The sequence below is a fragment of the Rhipicephalus sanguineus genome, chromosome 11 (genome assembly GCF_013339695.2).
Source record: "Rhipicephalus sanguineus isolate Rsan-2018 chromosome 11, BIME_Rsan_1.4, whole genome shotgun sequence".
NCBI lineage: Eukaryota > Metazoa > Arthropoda > Arachnida > Ixodida > Ixodidae > Rhipicephalus > Rhipicephalus sanguineus.
The window spans coordinates 36,908,195-36,934,478 of NC_051186.1; the positions used below are offsets into that span (position 1 = coordinate 36,908,195).

Here is a 26,284-nt window from a genome sequence, read left to right on the forward strand (position 1 = left end):
AACGCTAGGCCGAAGAGCGGTGCACTGTTCGCGCGTGGTCATACTACGCCAAAGCCGTACCTATCGAAGCCAACGCGAGCAGAGCCTGCCCTCGCTCAAGCGATCGGGCCCTGTGGTTACTGATCGTGAGAGTACACAGCGTAGTCACGAGGAACCGTTTCCCTCAGTGGCGTGTCGCAGTGAGCCCTTTCGCCCGCGGAGACGAGCTAGTGGCACCCTTTGTGTTGTATTTTCGCGCGTGGCATGGTTAAGCCTGTTTTGCTTCTCCCGCCGCCTTTGGGAGCAGGCGTTGTAGTGCGTTTGTGGTGTTGCCGCAGGCAATAAAGTGTTGCGGATCTCAAGAGCAGTACTGTGTACTTGCTGCGCTGCGCACGGCGCCTTTGTTGCGCCCTAACGCACGCGTGCAACGGCGCGCTAGTTCACGCGAGGCGACTGCAAACGTGGCCCAGTGGCTCGCTAAGTCCGAACCCATGCTAGTGGCCGTACTCCTGTGAGATATGTGCACACTACAGACGTAAGATCTCATCTGAATGCTACCTAGAAAATGCAATAAGCGTCTTGAACCATATTTGCGTCGGGCATAAAATTAGCCAGACTTGATCAAATCAAGTTGTGGCTTAAAGTTGAAGTGTGGTTTTTTGTGTGAAAATGAACATTAGTACAGGCCAATGACAAAGGGTAGAAACATTACAAACGAGAATTATAAAAAAATGTGGGCAGCTTGCACTAGTGGTGCAAGGCTGAACTAACAGCAGAGCTTGCGGCTGACTTAGATTAATAGCAAAGTCTTGATTAGCAAGGCCTTAATAAACATTATCTAATTAACACAGTGTTAATTAACATGACATTAATTATGAAGGTACTAATCAGCAAGGTCTTAATTAACCTGTTTTAAAATAAACACCCCAATTAGTATGTCCTTAATTAACATGACCTTAATTAGCATGATCCTAATTGGGAAGGCCCTTTCTCTATTTCTTTATTTCTGTTTCTTTCTCTTCCGTTCATCTGTTCTGTGTTTCGTGTTATGTCAGAAGGCACACGCATTGAAGAAACTCCTAAATTGCACATATATCATGTCAAGCTCAATGGGTGTGCTGCTCACAGGCCTTATCTGCCTAATTACTAGGCGATACAGGAAAATGTACTATAACTAACCTGATTCCTCGAAGGTACGTCGCCAAGAGCAAATTGTATTCATAGTCAATCCTAAGATGCAGAGGATGAAGGGAGCGCATGCTGGTCGAGTTACTGCATCACACGCGCTAGGCCCAGCTTAGTTTTCTGGTCATACGAAGCGGCAGAACGAAAAGCTCAAACAGCTCCGCCGTTAAAACAGCGCATTCATGGAGTCTACGCGTGTTGATGTTTTTCACCAGTTACAGATGTGTGGTCATGACAGTGACAGCAGTCAAATTGGTGATACAACCACAGTTGATCCAAACTACCAAAAGCAGCTAATACCTTACCTGGAGGAAGAGATACGCTCCTCGAGGTGCCTGAGCCAGAGGGTGAGCAGGCGGCGGTCATCTCGAGAGTTGATGGCCGGGTGGATGAGCGAGTAGGAGAGCAGCTGGCGCGCTCCCTCCACCAGTGGCCGGCAGTCCAAGGCATGCGCCAGCACCTGGGCGTACCAGTGAACCCCAATGAACAACAAGAGACATTGCAAAACAAGAAGAAAATTGGGAGCCTTTTCCCCTATCGAGAAAATGGGGGCAAACGAAGCTTCGCGTGCCTGGTCCACATTTTTCTTTCCTTCTTTCTATTGCATCGCACAATGCTCCCACCTAGCTTCTTCCTTCCTCCATGCCAGGAATTGGACCTTCAAACACGTGCTTAGCAAGGCGACACCTCTGTTGGATAAAAGATAAGCTTCCGTATCGGAAACAGCTGTTAGCTAACAAGCCGACAATCGAGAGGACATTACTTATTGGAAAGCGGTGCATACGATTACGCATGTGACTGGCACACCTTCAAGGGCCTATTTGTGTACAGCCGCATTTCTGCATGCTCACTGGCAACAGGTTGTTTTCAAATATTATGCCGCCGCTGCCACCAAGATCTGTAACTCACAGAAGCATTGCTTAAAAAGGACATTGCCGTGGCTGCAGCGAATGAAGGTATCGAGAGGCACGTGTACCCTTCTGCAAGGACAATGCCATTTACCACAACCACCACAAGCATGGTGCGTCACTGCGGCGCTGGAATACTTCCCTGCGGATGAACATTCACGAGGCGTGACATCGTACGCATCCTTTCTAAAGAGAAATTATATAAATGCTGTGACCACACGAGCAGTTGATAGTAATGCTTACAGCAGCATCATGTTAATTACGACGGTACTAATCAGCAAGGACTTATTAGCAGATTCTTAATTAGACCAGTCACAATTAGCAAGCTTCTATTTAACAGTCTTAATTAGTATGCCTTTCATTACCGCGATCCTAACTAGCATGGTCTTAATTAGCAAGGTCCTCTCTGTTCAGTGCTTCTGTCTTGTTTTCTTCAGAAGGAAAAACGCCTACACTGCACATCTATCGCATCAACCTCAATGGATGCGCTCGTCACAGGCCTTATGACCTACCAAATTACTAGGAGATACAAGAATGTCTACTATAACTATTCTCATTTCTCGAATGTACGTCACCAAGAGCAAACTGTCTTTATTTATAGTCAATCTCAAGATAAAGAAGAGGACAAAAGAGAGAGAGCGCCGGCAGAGTTATTGCGTCGCACGCGCTCGGCGCAGCGTAGTTTTCCGGTCACGCGAAACTAAAATTTTCGTTTCATTACTCCTTTAACCCGTCTTTGTTGGACGACGACGAGGCATGGGGCACACACCTGCGGTATGAGGCTGAGGTAGGCCGCCTTGGCCGCCTGGTTCCCCGGTGCGAGCAGGGGCAGCAGGCCCAGCAGCTGGCCCAGCGCCTGGTCGCGCGGCTCGCGAGCCAGCCGCTCGATGTAGGCCGGGTCGTTGGCGTGCCGTTCCCGCTGGCGCAGCTCGGCGCAGTCGGCCAGCGACCGGTCGAGCACGAGCGCCAGGAAGCGCGCCTGGGTCGGCCCCAGCCGACGCAGCAGAGAGTACAGCCCCACCGTCTGCTCGCACGGGTTCCACAGCTCGAACCACGAGCCCATGGCCGCCACCTGGTCCCTGAAGACCAGGCTGGACTTCATGCCGCCGCCGCCCGCCATCGCGGCGCCCGCCGGGGCCGCCCCGCCCGGTCCTGCAAACAGTCAAGGGATCAAGGTCACACCTAGAGGCATCACACAGGCAAAGAGGCACCAAGGTCACAAAATGCAAAATGCCCGCCATTCTTCCTGAAAGCGATAGCTGTAACACCAAATTCGAACGGCGGATTCGCAGCACCCAACTTCATAGGTGAGCCTTCGTCTCTGTGTACAGTAGTGACCCACTATTGAAATACAAACTCCCACCTGTGGAGCAAAGCGGGAGACGAAATTATAACCTCTGGCCGCAGTCAGGACATCCTGATGAATGCCCACTCAGAAGCTTTGGTTTCAGCGCCGCTGTCCGTGTCCAATTTGCCACGCACTGGAGCTTTGCTTATCAAGTAGCACAATGTCCACTGCCATGTGAATTCATTCATGTCGTCTGCCATTACTAGGTATAACAAAGCTGCACCTTTGTAAGTGTAAATAATCTTTTCATTTCCGAGCCGCGTATCGCGATCGACCACTGGACGCCTAAGCAACGAGAAAAAGCCAACCTTAAACCGCAAGGCAACTTCTCCGCACTACTTCGATGTTATGTGGAGCCTAAGCAATGAGAGAAAGCCAACCTTAAACCGCAAGGCAACTTCTCCGCACTACTTCGATGTTATGTGGAGAAGCAGAACGGATAAGATAGGGTATTTGGACGCGTTCTGATGATAATTAACGTCCGTATAGCTGGCAACAGAGTGCTTCCCATTTAGTATTTAACAAGTGCCGCCTCCGTTCTAAGAAATCACGCGAGGGACGGACGTGCGGTGGAGCCTCTTTGAAAATATGCGTTCAACTTTAGCCTCAGCAAAAGACAAACCGACAAATACAAAGAGACAATTCAGGTGAAACCAACTCAGGTTGTTGCATGTTGTTGCAACAGCATCTATATTATATTTTGATTGCGATTTAGTCAAGACAATATTTATGCTATAAGAGAGGATAAACGACATTGACCAGTATTTACCATCATTTAACTAACACTAGCCAACAGTAAGCCAACGACAGCCATTTTTAAGCCAACATTAGCCAAGCGAAAGAATAAGCGGTTAATTCTCCAAATTTAGCCAGCGCTAACCATTATTTAGCCAATTACTTTACCATCATTTGACCAGTACCGGACGTCGCTTACCCAACTTTAGCTACCATTTAGCCCACCCTAGCCGAAATTAGTCATCATTCAGCCAACAATGGCCATTACTAGCCAACAAGCCAGTCGTGGTCATCCTTACGCCAATGTTGGCCAACCCTAGCCGAAATTAGCCATTATTTCGCTAACATCAGCCAGTGCTAGCCATTACTCAGCCAATCCATTGGCAATCATTACGCCGGCACTGGCCGTCATTTACATAACTTTAGCTACCATTCAGCCAACCCTAGCCGAAATTAGTCATCATTAGGCCAACGCTAGTCAAATGCCGGCAGTAAGCGAGTAAACACAGTAGATCAGGATCACCACCGGTCATAGACGTTCGCAGGGTTCTTCCATTAGGGGGAGGGGGAAGGGGGGGCGTTTCACTCAGCACCCTTTCCCCCACCCACCCCGTTAGTCGTATCCGAAGGTAAAAAAGCTTCGCAATGGATGCAAAAATGAAAAGGTATGGGTGCGCTGCTCACAATTAACGCCCTGCCTTTGGTCCCCGGCTTTCCAGGGATAAAAGTGAAGAGTACATAGTTCTTGGAATGCAACATCTGGGCCATTATTGTCAGAAAATTACGTGGCCACAACCCTGCGCATTAAACAATGATGGGGCAGGTCCGCTGAGTAAAGGCATGAGGCAGACTTGGGGCGCCCCCCTTAGGTGATTAAGGGGGGGCCTCCCCCCCTCCCCCTTGTGCGCATGCCTATGCCACCGGTCACAGATCGCAGGTGGGTGGGTACGCTTAGATACGCTGCCGCATATAAAAGCTCTCCCGAGTGCCAACGGCGTCGGCTTGCCGCGGCCGTCAAGGCCTTCCTTCAAGCCGACGTCCTTGCCCTGCCACCGCGCTCCGTTAGAAAGGAAAATATATATATATATATAAGGAAGAAAAAGAACAGTCAAGACACGCGTCCAGCCAAACTACATGGCGCGTCGAGACGGCTAGCCAGAGCGAGAGAGAGAGCGACGAAGAACGACACACTGCCGCACAACGTTATATTCAGGGCGAGCAGCCTCACAGGCTCGCCCGCGTGGACCGCACTTCAAATAAAGAAAACCGACGCAACATGCGCGCGCTTCGTATGACGTCACCGCCGGACGTTAGACGGCCTCTACAGCAAGGATATCGAGTTCGCGGCTACACCCCGCGTTGAACAGATACACCTATATTTTCGGAGCCTTGCGCCCGTATTAACATACCGGCTACTCTTCGGCTATACTGTTCCGATAACTCAGCGGCCTAGTTACACAGGCGTGCTCACCTTAGTTACGACGTACATTAATTAGCTCCCGCCAACCTAAGCTACGTCTAACGAAGAAAAACGAGCCCTTAAGTTCCCCTGCTTTCGTTCATTCAGTCAAGACGGCAAGCCGAATCTGCAGTTATAGCACTTAGCATGGTAAGTTCAAACTAAGGGTGGCCACCTTAAAGCTAACAAACAAAATGGCGACACCCCCCAATCACCGAACGGGAGGCGCCACGTCTGCCCCGTACCTTTAATCAGTAGTACGTACCTGTACCATTACTGTTTAATTAAAGCGCAGGGTTACGGCCATGCAGATTTTGGACGATAATGGAGGCCGAGCGGCGTCTGATGTTGCGTTCCAAGAGCTGTTCACTCCATACCTTTGCCCCCGTAAAAGTATGGGACCAAAGGCGGGCCGTTGTGAGACGCACAGCAGCGTATGTTTTTCATTTTTGCATCCATTGCGAAGCTTGTCTTTCTTCAGACTCGACTAGGAGGACTAAGAAAGACAAGGGCGGGGGGGGGGGGGGGGAGCTGCAGTGTTACCCCCCCCCCCCCCCGAACCCTGCGTACTGTGCCAACGCCACCCAGAAATTCTAGAGGCGCTGACTATGCGAACACGCCGAACGGCTCTTGAAAGCCAGCCACGAAGGCGCTGGAGCGCGCCTCGCTGCCCCACATTAGAAAGAGAGGCGTGACGGGGAGAATAGTATATGCCCCGGCCCGGCACGTAATGGTATACCCCCCCTCTCGTCGTTTCCGTCAACAACGGCACGGCCGCACACCGGAACGACGGCGTACTGAAGGGTGAGTGCAAGGGTTCACTCAGTGACGCAACCTCGGTGCGTAATGGCGTATAATTTACTGCTGTGCGCACACGCGTAATCATTGTTTCGGGAGACCAAATAACGTCAACGATGACGTTAGACGTACCACCCTCCCCTCCCTCCCCTTCCGCGCCCCATTCAAAGCCGCTGCATGGTGCAGCGTTGATGACGGGGTCATGTGTGTATGGATGGATGGATGCTATGAGCGTCCCCTTGATAACGGAGCAGTGATCTAATAATACTAATAATAATATCTGGGGTTTAACGTCCCAAAACCACGATATGATTATGAGAGACGCCGTAGCGGAGGGCTCCGGAAATTTCGACCATCTGGGGTTCTTTAACGTGCACCTAAATCTAAGTACACGGACCTCAAACATTTTCGCCTCCATCTAAAATGCAGCCGCCGCGGCCGGGATTCGATCCCGCGACATTCGCAGCCGAGCGCCACAAAGCTCGAAAAAAAATTTTTTTGAAGTCGACCTAATGCCTTGTCTACTACAATTAAATCGATCTTCCTAAAAAAAAACGAAAAGAAAAAAAGTATGGCAGCTCCGTACTAGTGGTGCGAAGGCTGAGCAGCGGAGCTGGTGGCGTTCCCCTCCTCCTCACACCCACCTCCATCTCTCTCTCCCTCTTTCTTTGTCTTTCTCGGACTTTCTATCTTTCTTTCTCTATCTTCCATTACTTACTTCTATCTCTGTATTTCTCGCTTCCTGTTTCTATCTCTTTCTCTCGCTCTCTATATCTTTCTCCATCTTTTTCTTTCTGCCTTTCGTTCTCTCTTTCTCTTTCTTTCTATGGTACGTTTTACTCTCCCATCCTCCTTTCCTCACATGTCCTCCCCTCCCTCATTTCCCTTTCTCACTCCCTTGCCATACTGTACTATACAAGGCTATGCTATGCTCTGCTGGCGTGCCTGGGTAGCCGAGTGTTTAAGACGCTCGCCTTCGGATGGTGTGCACGCGGGTTTGAATCTCGCCTCGGGAAGAAATTTTTTACCTTATCTATTTCTCTATCTTCATTTTCTCTCTCTCTCTCTCTCTGTACTCGTCGTCTCGCCAATCAGAGTTATTGCACCCCGCGCCGGAGAAATCGGCGCATGCGTTTTGGGAGCGAAGCAGAAGATGTGAAGACGACGATGAAGAAGAGGACGTTTACAGCGTCACCGCGCGATGCATCGTGCAGAGCACAGTATAATAATGGGGTTTACCGTCCCAACACCACGATATGATTATGAGGGACGCCGTTCGCCGTGACGTCACATGTTTTGACGGCGCCTACTAGGGACTACGTAGTTCCTAAATGGTAAAAATGAAGGACCTCCGAGGGGGCCACAGAGTTAACATACCAAGTTTGGGGAAATTTTGTGGAGCCAATGGTGCCAAAATATGATAAGTACACTTTGAAATCCGTGACGTCACACGTGCAGATTTTGGCGCGAAACTTAAAAATGAAACATTGAACTTCATTTTATCCTTTATGAATACACCTACAATGGTGAAATTAACTACATTATTGTTCTCAATGTACAATTTATCAATCTAAACCGATTCATTGTTTCTCTTCAGTGTCCCTTTAAAATCGATTTCGGCTACACTAGCCGTTGATAACTTGTAGAAGACCCGCATGTGCCCACACAAGTATGTCGCCTCACAGTATGTCATCTCAAAAGTATGCCGCCTTCAAAACTTTGCGTCGGTACTCATTTAGGTTAGGTAAGCAAGGCACAAAGCCAAATTAAGCTTTGAGCTTACGCTCACAGATCACCGCCCCGTTACAAAGGGGACGCTCACAGAGCCCATCGATGTGTAAGCACGACTGCTACGCACGCCATCACCCGCGCGCCACGACGCAACGCCGCCGCAGCGGAGAGCTAGCGAGCGCCTCGGTCCGCTGACGCGGAGCTGCTCGAGCGCGCGCTCGCCAGAGCAACGGCAGCGGCAACGAGGAAGAAGACGACGACTGGTGGTGAGGAAGCAGGCCACCGAACGGAGTGGCCTCTTCCACCTCGGAAGAGGCCACTTCCCCGTCCGCTTTCTCTTTTACGGCGAGGAAAGTGAGCCAGCGAGCGAGCACGCCGACCGCGGCGGCGGCGGCAGCGGAACGCGGTGAAACCGACCTCGCAGACAGAGCGGGGAAATTCGGTCGAGCGCCGCGGTCACGACGAAGTGGGGGGGGGGAGACGACGGGGTGACCGGCTATAAAAGCGGCCACGCCTGGGTCGCCGCCGGTGCGGACGTCGTTATCATCATCACCATCCCCGCGGTGCATTGGCCGGAAAGGATGAGGACCGCATAGGTCTCAAACACGCGGACAGTGCATCTTTCGCCAGTGGCCCGTTGCGCACATGTCATATATATATTTTTTTCCATATTGTTAATAAATATGTTCACGAGCCTTTCACCCGCAATGGCCAGCCGTCCGCACCAGAAAGGAACTTGGAAGGCAAGGCCAACGGCCTGGTTTCTCACTGAATGTTCTCGGCGCAAAAGCCGACTTCTTAGTGGCCCATAGCTGCCGTGTTTCTCAGCGCGAGAAGGACTTGGCGACGGCGGTCGCTTTGCAGATCGGCGTCCAGATTTTAGACATTCGGGAGCTCAGTACTGATATGTTTCTCGAACCCTGACGCCAAATCCCCCTCATAAACGACCCATATATGAGATATTAGAAAGACCTTATTTCAAATGGCGGTTAGCTAACATTAAAGAGACACTAAAGAAGAAAACGATTGTCCTCGTATCAGTAAATTACTCTTTCGAAGTACCAAAATCACAACGCTTGCTGCGAGAAGACGTCTGGTGAGCGAGAAAACGCGCAATAAAGAAAATGCGGGTGGCGACACCACCTCGAGTTTCCCGCACCAATCGCCGTGGCTTATAGATTTTGACGGCGTCTACAAGGGCCTATGTAATTCCTAATCGGTAAAAAATGGAAGTACATCGTCCCTTGAGGGGGCCATAGACTTAATGCCAAGTTTCAGGAAATCTCGGTGAGCCAAAGTAATCTGTGACGTCATGGGCGGAGATTTCGGCGCGAAATTTAAAAATGAAACTTTGACCCCGATTTTCTCCTCTAGTAATAAACTTATGATGGTGAAGTAAACGACAATATAGTTCTCAGAGTGCGCTTTACAATCTTAACTAATTGACTGATTCAATTTAGTGTCCCTTTAAACCCCATAAATGCAACCAACCAAGCAACATTCAAACAGTGGGGTTTGGCGGACTTCGCGCACTCGGTATAAACAATTCGCTGCATCCGGGTTCAACCGCGCCACTGGCGGCAGCGATCGCAGTCGGCCGCTTTCCGAGAAAACGCGCCACGGAGGTCGAGCCGAGCCGTTGCTTGCCGCAACACGCAGCAGCAGCGGCAAGCGCACACAAACGAACGAACAAGCCTAGCCGGCCGACGGTCCAACGGAACAAAACGCCACGTGAACGGGACTGACTGGTTGCGTGCGTGGCACAGGCCGTCTGGCAGCTGACCGGTTCGCTATATACGAAAGCAGCTCGCTCGCGCGCGCCACGAGACGCGCCCGCGACCTCGGCGCATAGCGAACAAGCGAGCCCCATAGGCAGGCAGCCAGTCTTGCATTCTTAATTACCATAGCCGCGTATTATAAGATCGGCCCGCAGCCTCGTCGAGGCGCGCAGGAAACGAGCGGAGGGGGGAGAGAGAGAGAGAAAACAAAGATGGCGAGCGAGAGAGAGTGAGAGCGCCGCTTTTCTTTTCTTTTTTTCATTCGCTGCTACGCTCAGTGGTAAAAGAGCAGCAGGATTATACGTGTGCTGGAAGCAAGGAGAAGAACAGATACCCGCCGGCGCACGGACGACGTCGGACGCGACGTCGGACGCGTCAAGGTGGCGCCGCCAAGCACGCCGCCAAGGACTACCACTATACACTTCGACGAGCCGGCCAGCCCAAACAGCTTTAGCTGTCTTGCCAGTGCGAGCGAGAAAGCGCATAACGGATGCAAGGGGCGCGTTTCAAAAAACAAAAGAAAAAAAAAAACCACGATGCAGCCTGTATCAATAGGGGATGATAAATTGCATTAAGGCGCGATGCTCGGATTGTATTATATGGATCCGGTTGTGTGTGAATTGAAGCATTGTCTCGTCCTGCCTCTTTTTTACGAGAAGAACGTTTCGAAGCTCAAAGAAAAGAAAAAAAAAGACGCGACAAAAAAATGTGAGCCCTTGCACTCTGTGAAAGACCAGTGGGATGTTTTGCACACGACACAGAGATGACACCGAATTTCGAACCATAGCCAAGCACGCAAACTGCCACTAAGAGAGCGCAATAGCTATTTATGGCTTGCACTGACGTCACTGAAAACGCCGTGTTGGAGCACTGCAGCATGTGGGGACGCGACGTTTCCGATGTCACATTTATGTTAACAAAACATCACATGCAGGTTCTTTCATTATTCACGCACAGAGACGTTCCTGCCGCGACGTTCTCACATAGACGCAACTTGTTTATCATCAAAGCCGCCACCGTGGAGTCCCAGTTCCTTTCAGAAGCTGCTTCCATGACGTCACATGCAAGCCATCTATACTTCCGGTGGCGGTCACATGCTCGAGTCACGTGACCTGAGCAGAAGCGTCACTATGACGTTATACCACCGACATAATTCGAACAAAAGGAAAAGGTTCTGCCCGGCGTTGCATAAGCATCGCTATTTTGCCAGTGCCAATGGTTGGCCCGTGTGCACTGTGGTGCCAGTGACTTCGCGTTCTGCCGAAACCGGAGTCGACAGCTACGTGCCGCTCTGACAATGACGTCATACGTCACGTGACTCTCCCACATGTGACGACGAGCGGAAATTGCGCTATCACGCTCTTTAGGATACGAAAACGCGTCACCTAGCCACTCCCAAGGCAAACACATAACGCATTAATAGGCTATAGCGCTACAAGAAGTCTTCAATCAAAGACCCGCAGGCACAAGTCGTATTACGCTCTTGCGCAACAGCTGAATGAATGCTACGGACGAGTTCCCTAAAAAAAAAAAAAATGTGAGCTTCACCATAGAGAGAACCGCGGCACGACTGCCGCCCTTCACCTGTGAAATACAGTCGTACTGGCTGGTTTCCGCTCGAACCGGAAGTACTTTTTCTCGGCTACTGTAAATACTACGCAAAATAAGAGTTACAGGTTCGTCGTTACTGCCTAAAACATCACGTTTGGCTTAGCAGCGATGTCAGAATCACCGAAGAAACGTACCAGGACGCTCACGTTTCCGACCTCAAACCCACGACACAAACGCGTGTCCGTATGGGAAAGTCAAATGTTTGAAACGCTGGAGAAGTGCTTGAAGTCACAATAATGAGTAAGTGCAATTGGATGGAGCAATTATGCAGATTCTCTTTGGAAGGGGCAGTGATGGCTGTGGGCGGAGATGACCTTTTTGTTTTTTCTCTTAGGTTGTAACCGACTATAGCAGGAGTCTCAAACTCACCTTAGCTAGCGGGCCGCACTCACTAAATTTAGTCCCGCGAGGGCCGAGACAATGAAGGAAGGAAGGAGCGGGAAAGAGTGAGGAACAGGGGAGAGAAGTTTGAACAAAATGTCAGCTAACGTTGCCATTTGAAAGAAGTCCTTTCCCATATCTCATATATGGATAATTTCCGTAGGGGTTACGCGTCAGGGTTGCAACAACATATCGACACCGATCTCCAAAACGAATAAAATGTGGACGCCGATTCTGAAATATAAAATTGTTGTTTTCTCGGTTATGTAACAACACATGGTGACCGCAGGGAGTGTCTCCCGAAAAAAAAATGCTTTAGACCAGTCATGCCTGTGTAGCTTATATACTTATTAATAATAAAAGAAATACGGGACGAAGGCAGTCATGTGCGGTCCGGGCCGCTAGCGAGAGGTCCGCGAGTTTGAGACCCGTGGACTATAGTAATCTTCGTACGAAGCTCTGCGCTACACGCATGACCTCCGTGGTGCGCATAAGCTGGCTTCAGGTGAAGACATAACGAAGGCAGTGTGTCGCGCCCTGAATCGACTGGAAACCGAACGAACGAAAGAAAGAAAGAAAGAGATCGTGCGCGCGAGAAAGCCAGCAGGTCCGGTTTCCCGCGCTTTGGTTTCTTTCGTTTTCTCCTCTTCCGGCCACACAACAATCGGGCTCTCTTTCTCTTCCTTCCTTCCTTCCTGAGGCCGCGTCGTCGCAGACCGGTGCACCGGCCGCTCGCAAGGTAGGCCGCCACAGCGGCGGCCACTGTCTTCTTCGCGCCAAGGCCCGTTCTTCGACAGGAGTACAGTGTAGACAGGAGGGGGCGTTCCAAGCGAAAGGGAAGGACAATGGTGACCGAAGGAGGAGAGAGAGAGCGGCACACCAAGGCGCCGGCCCTTCGGAAGACAAGCGGGCAAAGTTGCCGCCGCTGGCGACCGATTACAGTTCGAGAAGACTGTCCGTTTAGACTGGCCAACTTTTCGTTGAGAAGTACAACGTCGTGAACATCGCAATAATATTTATTGGGGTTTAACCTCAGGAAGAAAAAAAAAAACGACATGATTACGAGGGACGCCGTAGTGGAGGGCTCCGGAAATTTGGACCTGTTAACGTGTACCTAAATCTAAGTACATGAGCCTCAATCATTTTCGCCCCCAACGGAAATGCGGCCGCCGTAGCCGGGATGCGATCCGTCGAGCGTGAACATCACAATTATGCTTCAATATGATAGGGAATGAATGAATGAACTTTATTTCCCTTTTTAGGAAACGGGAGGGGCCGAGGAGGGGGGGGGGGGTTGAAGATCAATGCTGTCGCGTTATACTGCAACAGAAACCTGTAAGTCGCGGTACAGCAGAACGTCAGGCTGGTCCGATCCCTGACCTCGTCGCCTTCGTCGCGTGCTTGTCCTCATCTTCTTTCCCACAGCGGCACATACAATCCAGCCAGCAACAACACTGCGTAATACAAGCCAATATTCTCGTTTGTAATATGCTCTTCTCCCAGAACGGGTTCTTCACCAGTTTATGGGTTAGAAGTCCGTCTACAAGTCGCGGTAGGCGTCGGCTACCTCCTCAGCCCATTTGAGGACTCGGTCCTGGGGGGTGGGATATTTGAGCTGCGCAGGGCAGCCTCCCACCTTCTCCTCAATACTGGGTATTGATTGTGCCTAGACTGCCACCTAGAGATTCAAGAGAAAGGCAACAGCTAATTACAGCGAAGCTTTCTTAGTCTACCCCTGTGTCGTCGTCGTCGTCATCGTAGTAGTAGTAGTAGTAGTAGTAGTAGTAGTAGTAGTAGTAGTAGTAGAAGTAGTAGTAGTAGTGGTGGTGGTGGTGGTGGTGGTGGTGGTGGTGGTGGTGGTGGTGGTGGTGGTGTAGTAGTAGTAGTAGTAGTAGTAGTAGTAGTAGTAGTAGTAGTAGTAGTAGTAGTAGTAGTAGTAGTAGTAGTAGTAGTAGTAGTAGTAGTGGTGGTGGTGGTGGTAGTAGTAGTAGTAGTAGCAGTAGTAGTAGTTGTAGTAGTAGTAGTAGTAGTGGTGGTAGTAGTAGTAGTAGTAGTAGTAGTAGTAGTAGTAGTAGTAGTAGTAGTAGTAGTAGTGGTGGTGGTGGTTGTAGTAGTAGTAGTAGTAGTAGTAGTAGTAGTAGTAGTAGTAGTAGTAGTAGTAGTAGTAGTAGTAGTTAGTGGTGGTGGTCGTCGTAGTAGTAGTAGTAGCAGCAGCAGTAGTAGTGGTGGTGGTGGTGGTGGTTGTAGTTGTAGTAGAACAAGTAGTAGTATAGTAGTAGTAGTAGTAGTAGTAGTAGTAGTAGTAGTAGTAGTAGCAGCAGTAGTAGTCACGCAGGTCACGTAACCAGAGGGCGGAGTGAATAAAGAAAAAATAAAACCAAATAATGGTGATCGCTTTGTTCACATTAATACAACAAAGAGATTATGATGATGACAACCTGACGTACCAGATGTCATCATCATAGTCATTACAGCTTCGATATCCGACGGCTTTCACGGCGTGGGACTGGCTGAATTTTTATGACCATAATTGAATGCAGTGAAGGGGATGATTATATATATATATATATAAAGAAGGGTTAACGGAAGGGAAAGGGGTCATCACCGATGCTCCTTAATAAATGCACAGTATATGCTGTCAAAAAAAGAAACTGATTAGAAGAAGAGAACGCGCCAACGGAAACCGCGACGCAAGCGCCGTCGCGGACGTCCCCCTTCCCTCAAATCGCCGTCACGTTCACCGTTCGCAGCGAGCCGCTGGCTATACGCATAATGATAAGGAGCGGAGATGATTAGGTTAGATAAGGCGGCTCGGGCGAAACTAACGGCAAGCGCTCAAAGGGGGGCACTGGAGATGAGGAAGGTTAGGTAAAGGTTTAGCTGTGTTTCCGCATTACGTTTTGCGAATACCAATGAATCACGCGCTCTTATTGGACGGAGAAAAGAGACTGCAGGGAAGGAACTATAGTGTCATTGCGTGCTTGCATACAAATGCACCACCTTCAAAAATATAGATGGCACCAGGTCTGGCGTCGGAAGGATTTTGTCTTGGGGGGCGAGGGGAGGGGGAGGAAGTGAGAACACTTGTTGCATCGCGGCGTGGGAATAATAATAACTGGGGTTTAAAGGGGTACTGACACAATATTTTTAGGCCGCCTGCGGGATCGATTCCGGTGAACATGAATATATCATCTGCAAAATACCATTAGCGAATACAACTTGGAAGTTATTTTAAACGAATTTTGAAGTTTGCGTGACCGATCGACATCCTCGCGCTACTGACACCCTCAAAGGGGACCCTTGGGGACCCCCTACTTCCCTCACGTGACCACGCTGCAACAAGTTAAGATGACGTCATAGCTGCCATGTTTTTTTTTTTGCCGCGTTCGCTCCAGCAGCCTACTTCTTGGCGGCTGTTCGCGAACCGCGCGGAAGTGCGTCACAGTTCTGTGTGCTGACGTGATCGAGCGCTGCACCCGCTAAGTGGTGATAGTTGCAGCCGGAGGCTCGTCGTTTTTGAAACCGAAACTGACACTGGTCGGTAATGAAGCGCCTGTAATTAATTATCTGTCGAGCGCTGCAGCAAACGATGAGCCGTATTATGACTAACAGGCCCCCAGCAACACATTGCAGCAAGAGAAAAAAAAAAACGCGAGGCCAAAATTTTTGTGTTAGTACCCCTTTAACGCACTAAAACCACGATATGATTATGAGGGACGCCGTAGTGGAGGGCTGCAGAAATTTCGACCATCTGGTGTTCTTTAACGTGCACTGACATCGCACAGTACATGCGCCTCTACCATTTCGCCTCCATCGAAATGCGACAGCCGCGGCCGTGATCGAACCCACGACCTCGCAGTGCGGGAAAAGGTGGAGCGCTTGTGGGTGAGTGTGGTGTGTGCGTGCGTGCGTGCGGGGGGGGGGGGGGGGGGGCTCCTTTTGCACCCTTCTGCTAGAGAGGCTACTTCTGCCGACGCCCATGGGCCCGGCCATTTTGGGCCGACAAGCGCAATGCTTACAGCGCGCTCGCGGTCGTGTCTGCCAAGACTTACATCGCTACGCGCCGCGGAAAGAGATCAAATTTCTAACTGAACGTCGTACGCACTTCTCGCGGGCGCCGCGCACCTATGTGGGGGTGATGACGTACAACACCGAGTGCGCCTACGTAGATGAAGGTGCTACTGCGTCGCGCAGCAACGAGAGAAGATACTCCGGCTGCTGCACGAAGGAAACGCAGGGAAGGAGTTTGGCTTGCGAAGCTACACAGGGTTAAAATCCCAAAGAAGAGACTTTACACAAGGTAACTGGCAAGGGTGTGGAGCTCGCCTCCTCACATCACGCATGGTTGCGCGCCGCTTCAAAAGATGTTCTTCTGACCTCTGCTTGTAATGAACCAATTCGAGAAATTCTTGCGGCAGAACGCTGTCTATTGGGCACGTAACAACTTCCAGTGCATAACTAAAATTTGACATGCGGCCTGGTGATGGGCTCTTTAAACGAGGGAACAGATCCTTCAAAAGTTGACTGTGCGGTGCGGCGCGTGCGGACGTCTATAAATTCTGCAATCTCGCTAATTAGTTAGAGCTAGGGTTCACTCATTAACATGCGTTACACGGCCAATCTGGAATTCCTGCTTCGCATTGCCCGTGTCAGTCCCCGCGGTCATGGCGGCCGCATTTCGATGAACGGGAAAGAGCGGGAAAGATGCAACAATGCAAGAGCCCTTCTCCTATCAGGAAAATGGAGGCAATCGAAGGTTCTTGGCATGTGCGTGCCTGATTTTTTTTTTTTTGTTCTTTCTATCGCACTGCGCAATGCTCCCTCCTAACTTTTTCCTTCCTCCATGCCGGGAATAGGACCTTTCATGCACGTGCTCAGCACCAGGAAACATCAGTTGCTACAGGCAACAACGACGGTCATGCGTTCATATCCAGGCAACAATGAAATGTTGCAACGTGCAATGACAAGTGGCATTAACAGATTGCCATATCAGAATCGGCTGATCGCAGATAAGCCCATGACCGAGAGTGCATCAATTATTGGAAGACGACACGTACAAATACGGATGCGACCAGCGCACCTTCGGGGGCTGTATTTGTTTTCTTTATTTATTTATTTGCACTTGCAGTCGCCGGGCTCTTGGCGTACAACGCCCAAATGCGCGCCTCACAAAAGCTTCGCTTAAAACACTTTTGTACCTGTAGATTTACGTGCACTTTTAGAAAACCCGAGTGGTCGTGAAATTAACGCCGCGTATCCTCGGGCACTACGGCGTTCTTTGCTAGTCATACCACGCTGCTGACGCGCAAAACCCCGGAACGCAATTTTTCTGTTTGCTTAATGTTATGTCAACGATTTATCGCAACACGCTCGAGGAAAACTCAACTCTAGTATACTGCCCCGTTGTCCAATAGAGAGGGAGATAGTTGGTGAAGCGCTGATCAATCTTTCAGCCACGCATATATATGTTACGCGTGTTACGAGAATCCGGCTTACGCGTATATCAGTCTCTCAAAATTGCCTCGAGCGCGACTTTGGAGATTGCGCAGATCGCGAAGGTTAAGTGACGGCGAGAACAGAGGCCAACCGAAGGTGTCTGTAATAAAGGACGCGTTCCCTACAGCGACCTCGCGTCAAGTATAGTGACGCGCTTGGAAGGAAAGGAAAAAGAAGGAAAAAGAAATGGCCAGAGTCGATTTACCGGTTAATGCCGGAGAACATAACTGCGTTAGCGCTATTACGTCAGGAGATGAGGCAGTGCCGCGCATAGTGCACTCTAAAGGGGGGAGGGAGTCGTCTGACTCTTGTGTGTGCTTCCTGACTTGCAACGTCTATGACTCTCTTTAAAGAGACAAGTGGATTCACTTCGAATATCATAGTCATGGAACCCATAAGAGGGTCAACGTGTCTGTTAAAGTCTGTCAGGGTCGTAAAAACTCGACAGAACTTCTGCAGAGCTGCTGTTGCGAGGGTAGAGGTGTATACAGTCTAGAATGGCTCAACATAGTGTACAGGTAAACAGCAACGACAGTTGCCGAGGCGCGCGCGTGCATTGTAGTGGACGTCATCATCATTACAAAGCGAATCCATGTAGTGGCACGCGCTGCAAAGCCGAACCCGTGGCAAAAAAAAAAAAAAAAAAAAGGTGCAGGCTGCCGCGCGCACTGCTAAGCGCAAGCTATAGATTGAGCGCCTCAAACAATACAGCACGCCGGCTGCACAAGTCGTACACAGACAATTAAAAAGAAAGGAAGAAAGGCAACCTTGTTACAGCGGGCGCTCAAGCGTGCACGCCCACTACACGCGACCAAAAATAAATCCGCGGTCGCCCCGTGGAGGAATGCAGTTCGGCCCCAAGATCTAAAGGAGCGCCGACTCACAGAGATAGCGAGTGTTTATACCAAGCTTGGCCACCCGCGACGCCCTTACTTACTGTATGGCCACGAATAATGCGATGTGTTTCGATCGACGTCATCGTTGCGTGCACCCCCACAATTAAACATCCCAGATCATAAATTTCCGCGGCTTTAAGGCGCCAAAACCACGACACGGTTGTGAGTGTGTGTATGGGATGGAAGGGGTGGGGGGGACTGATTGCGACCACATGGACTTCCCTAACGTGCACCTAAATTAGATACACGGGTCTTTTTAAGGCGGAAGCCTTAGGTGCCTCGTCAAATTCGAAAACTGACCGTCGGCGTCGACGTCAACACGAACGATGCAAAATATCATCATGCGATGATATCATCACGACATTACAGATGTCAAAGTTTGCGAAAAACGTTAAAGGAGCACACGCTAGATCCAAGAGGGACTTTCTGCACCTTTCATCAAAATGCAGTGTCGTCTCAGTGCTGTGTGCTACGCAGCTTCACTGGTCATCCCCATACATAGAGCGGAATGGCTCCGTGATAAACCCGGTGATAAGCACCGAAGCCGCTGCAGTTACGGACGCGCTTTAAAAACAAGGACACAGTGAGGTACACAAACGTCTGTCCTTGTTTTTCAAGCGCGTCCAAAAATACAGTATGCTTCACCAACTAGCCCAAGAAACATGCACTACCGAAGCCGCCCTCAACCATCTCCACAGGGCGTAAAAGGGCGGTGATTTTTTCCCCCTTATTTATTTTTTTTTTCAACGGTGGATAACCAAATAGCCCAGTCTCACACAATACTCGAATGATTGAGCTGTTGTATATACCAAAAAAAAAATTTTTTTTTTGAGCGCACCTGCTCACGATAACGCATTAACGAATAGAAAAGCCGGATCAGCCGGCGTCGCGAAAGCACGAAAAAAAAAAGTACGGGAAAAATTAAACCGGGACGCCAGGACTACAACGGGAACCGACCCGAATCGTAATGCGAACACGGCATTACGCAATCAACGTATCAGTCTAACGCGCGCTAGACGGCTACACCACCCCACCCCCTCGTGGACCGGTGGTGCTCAGGAACGTTCCAGCGTCGAAGGCGTGATCAGAGAAGGAGAAGAGATTCCCACCGCCGTGCTCCGCATCGCAGATCATCCGCACGTCTGAACGGTGTAGAACGATGACGACACACCGATAATGCTGCGTGTCGCCGTCTAGCTAGATGGCACCTTCGCGTGCGACGCTGATATCGAATCCGTGGCAGTGTGTGTGGCCGGCGCGCCGTACACGACGTATACCGCAAAATATATGGGCACGCTGCACGCGCGATGCAGGTCGTCGGTTCGGTTCGTGGCGCACGCGCGCATATCTTTACAGAAATCCGTTTTTTTTTCTTTGTAAAATGTTGATATAATTTCCTTAGCTGTCCGCTGCAGCCATTTGGATCAACCGACCAGTCTGCCGACTGATGAAGCATGGGGCCTCTAATATTTGTGTGCGTGCGTGCGTGCGTGCGTGCGTGCGTGAGTGAGTGAGTGAGTGAGTGAGTGAGTGAGTGAGTGAGTGAGTGAGTGAGTGAGTGAGTGAGTGAGTGAGTGAGTGAGTGAGTGAGTGAGTGAGTGAGTGAGTGAGTGAGTGAGTGAGTGAGTGAGTGAGTGAGTGAGTGAGAGCGAAACGCGCGTTGCCGATGTAAGAAGGCTCACTGAGAGCGCCCAATAGTGAAGAGAGACAGGCACGTAGGCAAGGGGGGGGGGGCCCGAAATTCGTCCAGCCTTTTATATTCCCGGGCAACTTTTTTTCTTTTTACCGTGAAAAAACTTTCTTTCGAATAATTAGGCCTTGCCTCCCCCCCCCCACCCCCCCGAAAAAAAATCCTGGCTACGTGCCTGAAGAGAGAACAAAACTTTAACGAAACAAAGCAGTAATGGATTATAGACATCTTTGGAGCCGTGGACTCCTGGCCGTGGTGTCCCCAAGCTCTTGCGTCCTTTTGTATACTCTCCCGGCTTTCTTCTGTTCTTCCAAAAGGCAGCAAGGTGAGTAACAAAAAACGCAAGAGCTTGGGTACACAAGTCGCTTGAGCCAGCCAGCTACACCCCCCCCCCCCCCGTTTTAAATTTCTTTAATTACGTGCGCTATAAAGTACGCGGCACTACACATGTAGCTTGCCACACTTCTCACTGTGTGAAAAGAATGAGGAGGAGGAATGCGCGCACTCATTTTCTTTTTCTTTTCTTTTTTCTTTTTTTGTCGTCGTCGCTACCAGACTACACAACTCTCACGCCACAGCACCGAGAACGCGGGCAAGCGTACAAATTATTTCTCGAAAAGTGGAGTGGTGTGACGAAGGGCCACCGTCCACCAATCCCACCGCCCTCTTCGCCGCATGTTCACACGTGCAGACCCACTAGCAGAAGCTGTACAGACATAGTAAATAAAGAAAAACAAGCAAACGACGAGACCTGCGCCAGTAGAGCGCGGCTTAGAAGAAGCCTATAGCTGACGCCGGAGAGACAAAAGAGGGGGGTTTTAACAAGGAGCCAGTGAGGCAAGGCCTAGCGACCGCGGCAAGTTAATAACGGGATTATAAGCCGACCGTAAGTAAGGAAGCCATACACACAGCAAAACGGGCCGTGGAAACAAAATAATCGTACAACAAAGGACGGCGGGACGGAGAGCTCGAAAAGAAAAGAAAAGAAGAAACAAACCCGAAGCGCGCCTTTGTTCGAGAACCTGCAGCTTGCAACACTGCCCCGCACGTCCCTGTGGACACGCGTTTTCTGGAGCGAGCCTGGCGAGCTGCGAAGCAGTGTATGTGTAAGGACCGTAATTTTGCTCGCCTTAAAATGACGCTAAACAAAATTTCGTAGAAAAGTCTGACTTTGGAAGGAGAATGAGCGAAAAGCAGTCGCGGTGACCTACACTCTAACAAAAAAAAAAAAAGTAAGAGTGTGTGTTATTCCTCTTTTTTGGCGATTTCGGATTTCACACGCACATATGGATCTTTAAACAAACACGTTGAACTCTACTTTGGGTACCGCGACTCTCCGACAAGAGTGTATTCATCTTCACAGAGTTAACGTGTCTCCTTACAGAGGGTCATATACTTGGCAAGTCAGGTCTCACCGAAAAGAGTCACATGACTTTTTCAAAGCTGTCTTGGTCTACCCTGAACCGTCGTCTTAGTAATACTACTACTAGGCATCACTCAAGTCACGTGACTAGAACAGGGGGCAAATAAAACAAAATGACGATGTTGACGATGACGATGCACGTGATCTCGCTAGCCAATCACACACTCGCGCGCTTACAGCTTCGCTCTCCGTCAGTTTTCACGGCGTGGAACTGGCTGACATTTTTCCCCTTAGAGTGCGCGATATTCTGACGTAATTGAAACACGATGATTCCTTAATTAAAAGCAACACTTGCAGAATCAGGCCACTCTTCACACCCTGGTAGTGAGGCCGTCCATCATCGGGGTCGAGCTTTCGCCTCCCCGAGCCCACGGCCCAACCTAGGTCGGAACGGGGAACCAGATAGATGATGTTTGTCAACGCGGCTTTTTGGGCTACTAGTTGGTTATATGCTTGTCCTGCTGTCTCTTCCTCGTCCGTGTGTGTTAGCGCTATGCCCCATTCTGAAGCAGATAGATGAGATTACGTGGTCGACACGCGACCGTTTGGTGGCGTATCACGAAATTACTCAACATTATAGATTGGCCAGACTTCAATATCCCCCCGGGCACGAATCGCTGACTAAAAGGCAGGAGCGTGTGGAGGCAACTCCAGACAGGCTCCTTTCCAACCCCAATTCTGTACTCCAGCATCTATCCTATACTACCTTTACACCTCAGTGCAAGCTGCGCCGAGCCTCCCGGGAGTACGGGGCTGTCCTAGTATCCGAATCCATGGTAGTCCGCAGGGCGTGCAAGTTACCACGACGCAGCAGTGGGCGGCTACACTGTTCATCTCCGACTCACACGAGCAGGTCTGGATCACGGGGCGGCGGAGGCAGCCGCCAAAGAGCAGGGGGGCTCCTGGCCGACTAACCATAATCGACTCCCGCAATCGAAGAAACCAAAAGTCATCGGTTTCCAATAAAAGTGTCGTTCTCCTCCTCCTTGCGTAACCGATTGTTCAGAAGGGCGCCGCAGAGACGGTCAGCTCACACAGATTCTTTTTTTTTCTTTTCTTTTTTCGTTTCACGTGTCGATACGAAACGTACACAGACAAACCCCTACACGTCGCGAAGGTTACGTCCACGGAACCAGTACACGAGACGATTGATGATGAGGCAAGCTGAGGAGCCGATATCTCCTGAGAGGCAAGAGGAAGGAGGGAGGGGGAATGCTTAGGTGGCACACCAGCCAAATCTGGGAAAACTCGACTTACTTTCCATGCGGTTTCCTCTTAATTTCGCCACGTATATAATAAGGATATGCGCGAACGGCACAACGATATGGCAGCACGTTGCGCGCACAAGTTTTGTTTTTTAACGAGATGCTCTCGCGATCATCCATTTATACACGTGGCAACGTATCGTCCCTACACTCACTCTTGTCGAGATCTCGGGTAAAGTGCCATCTATGGCCAGAAAATGAGACGAAAAAGGCTCCATCGAGACCCCAGAAGAGAAACTCAGTGGGCGAGTTGGTGGTAATTTCATCTTTTACAACTTATTTCATTCTTGTCACCCGCTGCGGTGGTATAGTGGTTATGGTGCTCGACTGCTGACCCGAAGGTCGCGGGAACGAATCCTGGCCGCATTTTCGATGGAGGTGAAATGCTAGACGCCCATATACTTAGATTTAGGTGCACGTTAAAGAACCCCAGGTGGACGAAATTTCTGGAGCCCTCCACTATACGGCGTGCCTCGTAGTCATATCGTGGTCTTGGGTCGTTAAACCCCAACACTTATTATTGAGATCTCGGGTAAAGTGCCACCTATGGCCAGAAAATTAGACGAAGAATGCTCTAAGGCCAGAAGAGAAGCTCAGCGCGAGCTCAACGAATGATGATTGCCTTTCTTCGAGACGCATGTTACAAGGGTTATTCGGCGTATGGTGGGCGCCCCGTTACAATTAAACGCATTGGATTCTTGGGCGGGTAAGCGTGCCAGGCAGGTAAACCACGCATGCTGCGACACCACTGCTACTTATATCGCGAAGCATCACCGACCTTATGGTCGGCAACTAAGATTTTTTTTAAATTACTTTTGGGTTTATTGGCGCAAAACCGACTTGGGCTAGGCTGCGCCAGGAGCAAAGTGTTACAGCAGTCAATGCTTAAACAGCAAAACCTCAATAATTTAAAGTCTGTTGAGATAGGCTACTTCATTTTTAGAAATTCATGACATTTGCGAGAGACAAAAGTGAATCGTCCCCTTAGATGAACATTGAGTGTAAAGGTACATGCATTTTATATAGTTCGCTCAAATAATTCTGTCTCTGCATTCCTTTATGTAGGCCTGTAATTAGAATGTGCAATACTGTGAGCGAATAGTGGCATTTTTCACATACCGGCTGTGCTTCTTTTGTGAGCAGAAAATTGTGTGTCTGTACACTATTTGAAGTCTTGGTTAATATAAGGGCAAGGCCTGTTGTAAGGACTGAAGTAATTTTATATCCGATATTCTAATCCTGGGACACCAATGCTACCCGCGTAGTACCCTTATCGACGTGTCCCTCGCCAGGCAATGAAGTTTCGAAAGTTCGCATTACCCCTCCCCTATTAAAAAATCTGCTGAACATTGAAACTGTGCAGCATATCAATCGAGACGCTCATTCCCTTCCACCTATTCTCAACCGTCGCAATCGACTAGGTCAGCTGCCCCGGTGACATCCCAAAATTGAACCATATAGCGGTCCTGAGTGTCAGAAATACAACTGTGTGGCTTAACGTATCGAAGCTACGTATATAGTCTTATAAAGATAATAATAATATCTGGGGTTTAACGTCCCAAAACCACCATATGATTATGAGAGACGCCGTAGTGGGGACTCCAGAAATTTCGACCACCTGGGGTTCTTTAACGTGCACCTAAATCTAAGTACAAAGGCCTCAGACATTTCCGCCTCCATCGAAAATGCAGCCGCCGCTGTCTTATAGATAGAGAGTCCCTAATGATATTTAAGTGCATATCAAAATGCATACCGTTAACTATAGGTGAGTTAATGAAAACAACAGTACATGGTACCTCCAACTTTCTTATTCGAATACATTGGTGGAGACCTGCTGGTTATTACGACCACCTGATGTTCCTTATCGCGGACTTAGCGTATGCCAGGTACTCCACTAAATGCCACAGGAGGTCGATGGAAACACGTTATTTCTGTTCTCTTTTTTTTTTCTTCTTCTTATAGTGAAGCCGCAGCGGAGGGCGCCTGGTTTCTGGTTTTGACCACGTGATGTTCTTTATCGCGCTTAACGTAGGCCACACATTTCACTGAATGCAACAGGAAGTCAAAAGAAACACTAATAACATGTTCGCGCAAAGGAGCGCTCCTGGTTATCACAGCCCGGGCTCCTTTCATCATCATACTACGCCCACTGCACGGCAAAGGCCTATCCCATGTTCCTCCCATTAACCCGGTCCTGCGATTGCTGCGGCTATTTTATTCCCGCAAACTTCTGAATCTCATCTGCCCACCTAACTTTCTGTCTCCCCTTCGCGCGTTTGCCTTCTCTTGGAATCCAGTCAGTTACTGTTAATGACCAGCGGTTATCTTGCCTACGCGCTACATGCCCATTACCAATTCTTCTTCTTCATTACGACTAAGATGTCCTTAACACAGGTTTGTTCCCTGACCCGCTCTGCTCTCTTCTTGTTCCTGTAAGGTTACACCTATTGAGGTTCTTTACTGTACATCTAAAACGTGGCACGCGTGCCTTTCTGGTTTCGGATTTGCATCGAAGTCCATCGAAGAAGAGCTGCCTGGATACGTGAACCCGCGGCCACGTGGCTCAGCCTTCCAGCCGTCGTAGTCACCCCCCAGTTTGAAAGCCTCGAAAGAAAACGAAAAGTCATGCGCATACATACAGCTTACGAGAGCACCCGCTGCCTGGTCGACCAGTGTAGTAGTCACCGACCGTCAACTCCTTAAAAAGCCCGTGCGGTAGGGGACTCTGGAGCCGAGACACGTCACGTGTGCTAGAGGTTCTCTGAGACGGCGTACAAACGATGACCGGGAGGTATTTCTACCATTACTACAATCTATCCAAAGAGACGTCGGCGGTGCCCACTTTTAACACCCAAACAACCAACCAACCACGTCACACGACGCACCGCAAGAGCTGCAGACCGCGGCACGTCAACGCACCTCTGTCGAAGAGCACGTCGCCGAGACGCTGGGGAGGCCAAGCACCCTGGATCAGCTGCATCGCGCCGCTTGCAACAAGCGAAGCCCCAACGACGACGACAATTCACGCGGCACGGTCAGCAGCTGTGGCGTAGACCCGACGGCACGATGCAACAACGACGGAGTTCGACGCTGGCACAATCCCGGGATCGCGACGGCATCGTGGTAGTCGGCGGTCACCAACAGCGACTACGACGACGAATCACAGTCCTTCCTCCGTCAAGCGTCGCAAAAACTTCGAACGAACAAGCACTTCCCCTTCCGAACTCCTGGAGACGCCGCTGTGGGCCACAGCACGATACAAACTGGCAGGCAGGCGGGCGAGCCGAAGAAGCCTGCTCCTGTATATCGTCTCACCCGCGAGCACCCGACAAAATCGCAAAACGGAACACCACTCGCAGGACGTTTCGACTCCACACGACGCCGTCGTTCCACTGCCCGTGCTTCTCCTCGTGAGCGTGTCGAGTTCAGTCGGCCAGCGCGGCGCCGACGAAGAAAGTTGCTGCTGCCCCCACGGGCGAAGAAGAAGGTAGCCACCAGCCCGAGCAAGCGAGCGAGCCAGTAAAGCGGAGAAAGTCCACCGTGGTGCCGCGAGCCGTCGCACGTAGGTACAGTAAGTAGCCGGCCACACCGCCGCGCCACG

General features: G+C 50.1%; 1 protein-coding gene across 1 annotated transcript in view; it reads right to left on the reverse strand.

The window, feature by feature from the left end:
* The window catches only part of LOC119374528 (protein Smaug homolog 1), a gene marked incomplete in the record, with an annotated part of 61,123 nt that extends 35,409 nt beyond the window's left edge, over window positions 1-25,714 (reverse strand). The window contains 3 exon segments of the mRNA XM_037644665.2: window positions 1,470-1,624; window positions 2,842-3,224; window positions 25,603-25,714. Coding sequence (XP_037500593.1) covers window positions 1,470-1,624; window positions 2,842-3,224; window positions 25,603-25,663 — 599 coding nt within the window.
* Between the last annotated feature and the right edge of the window lie 570 nt (window positions 25,715-26,284).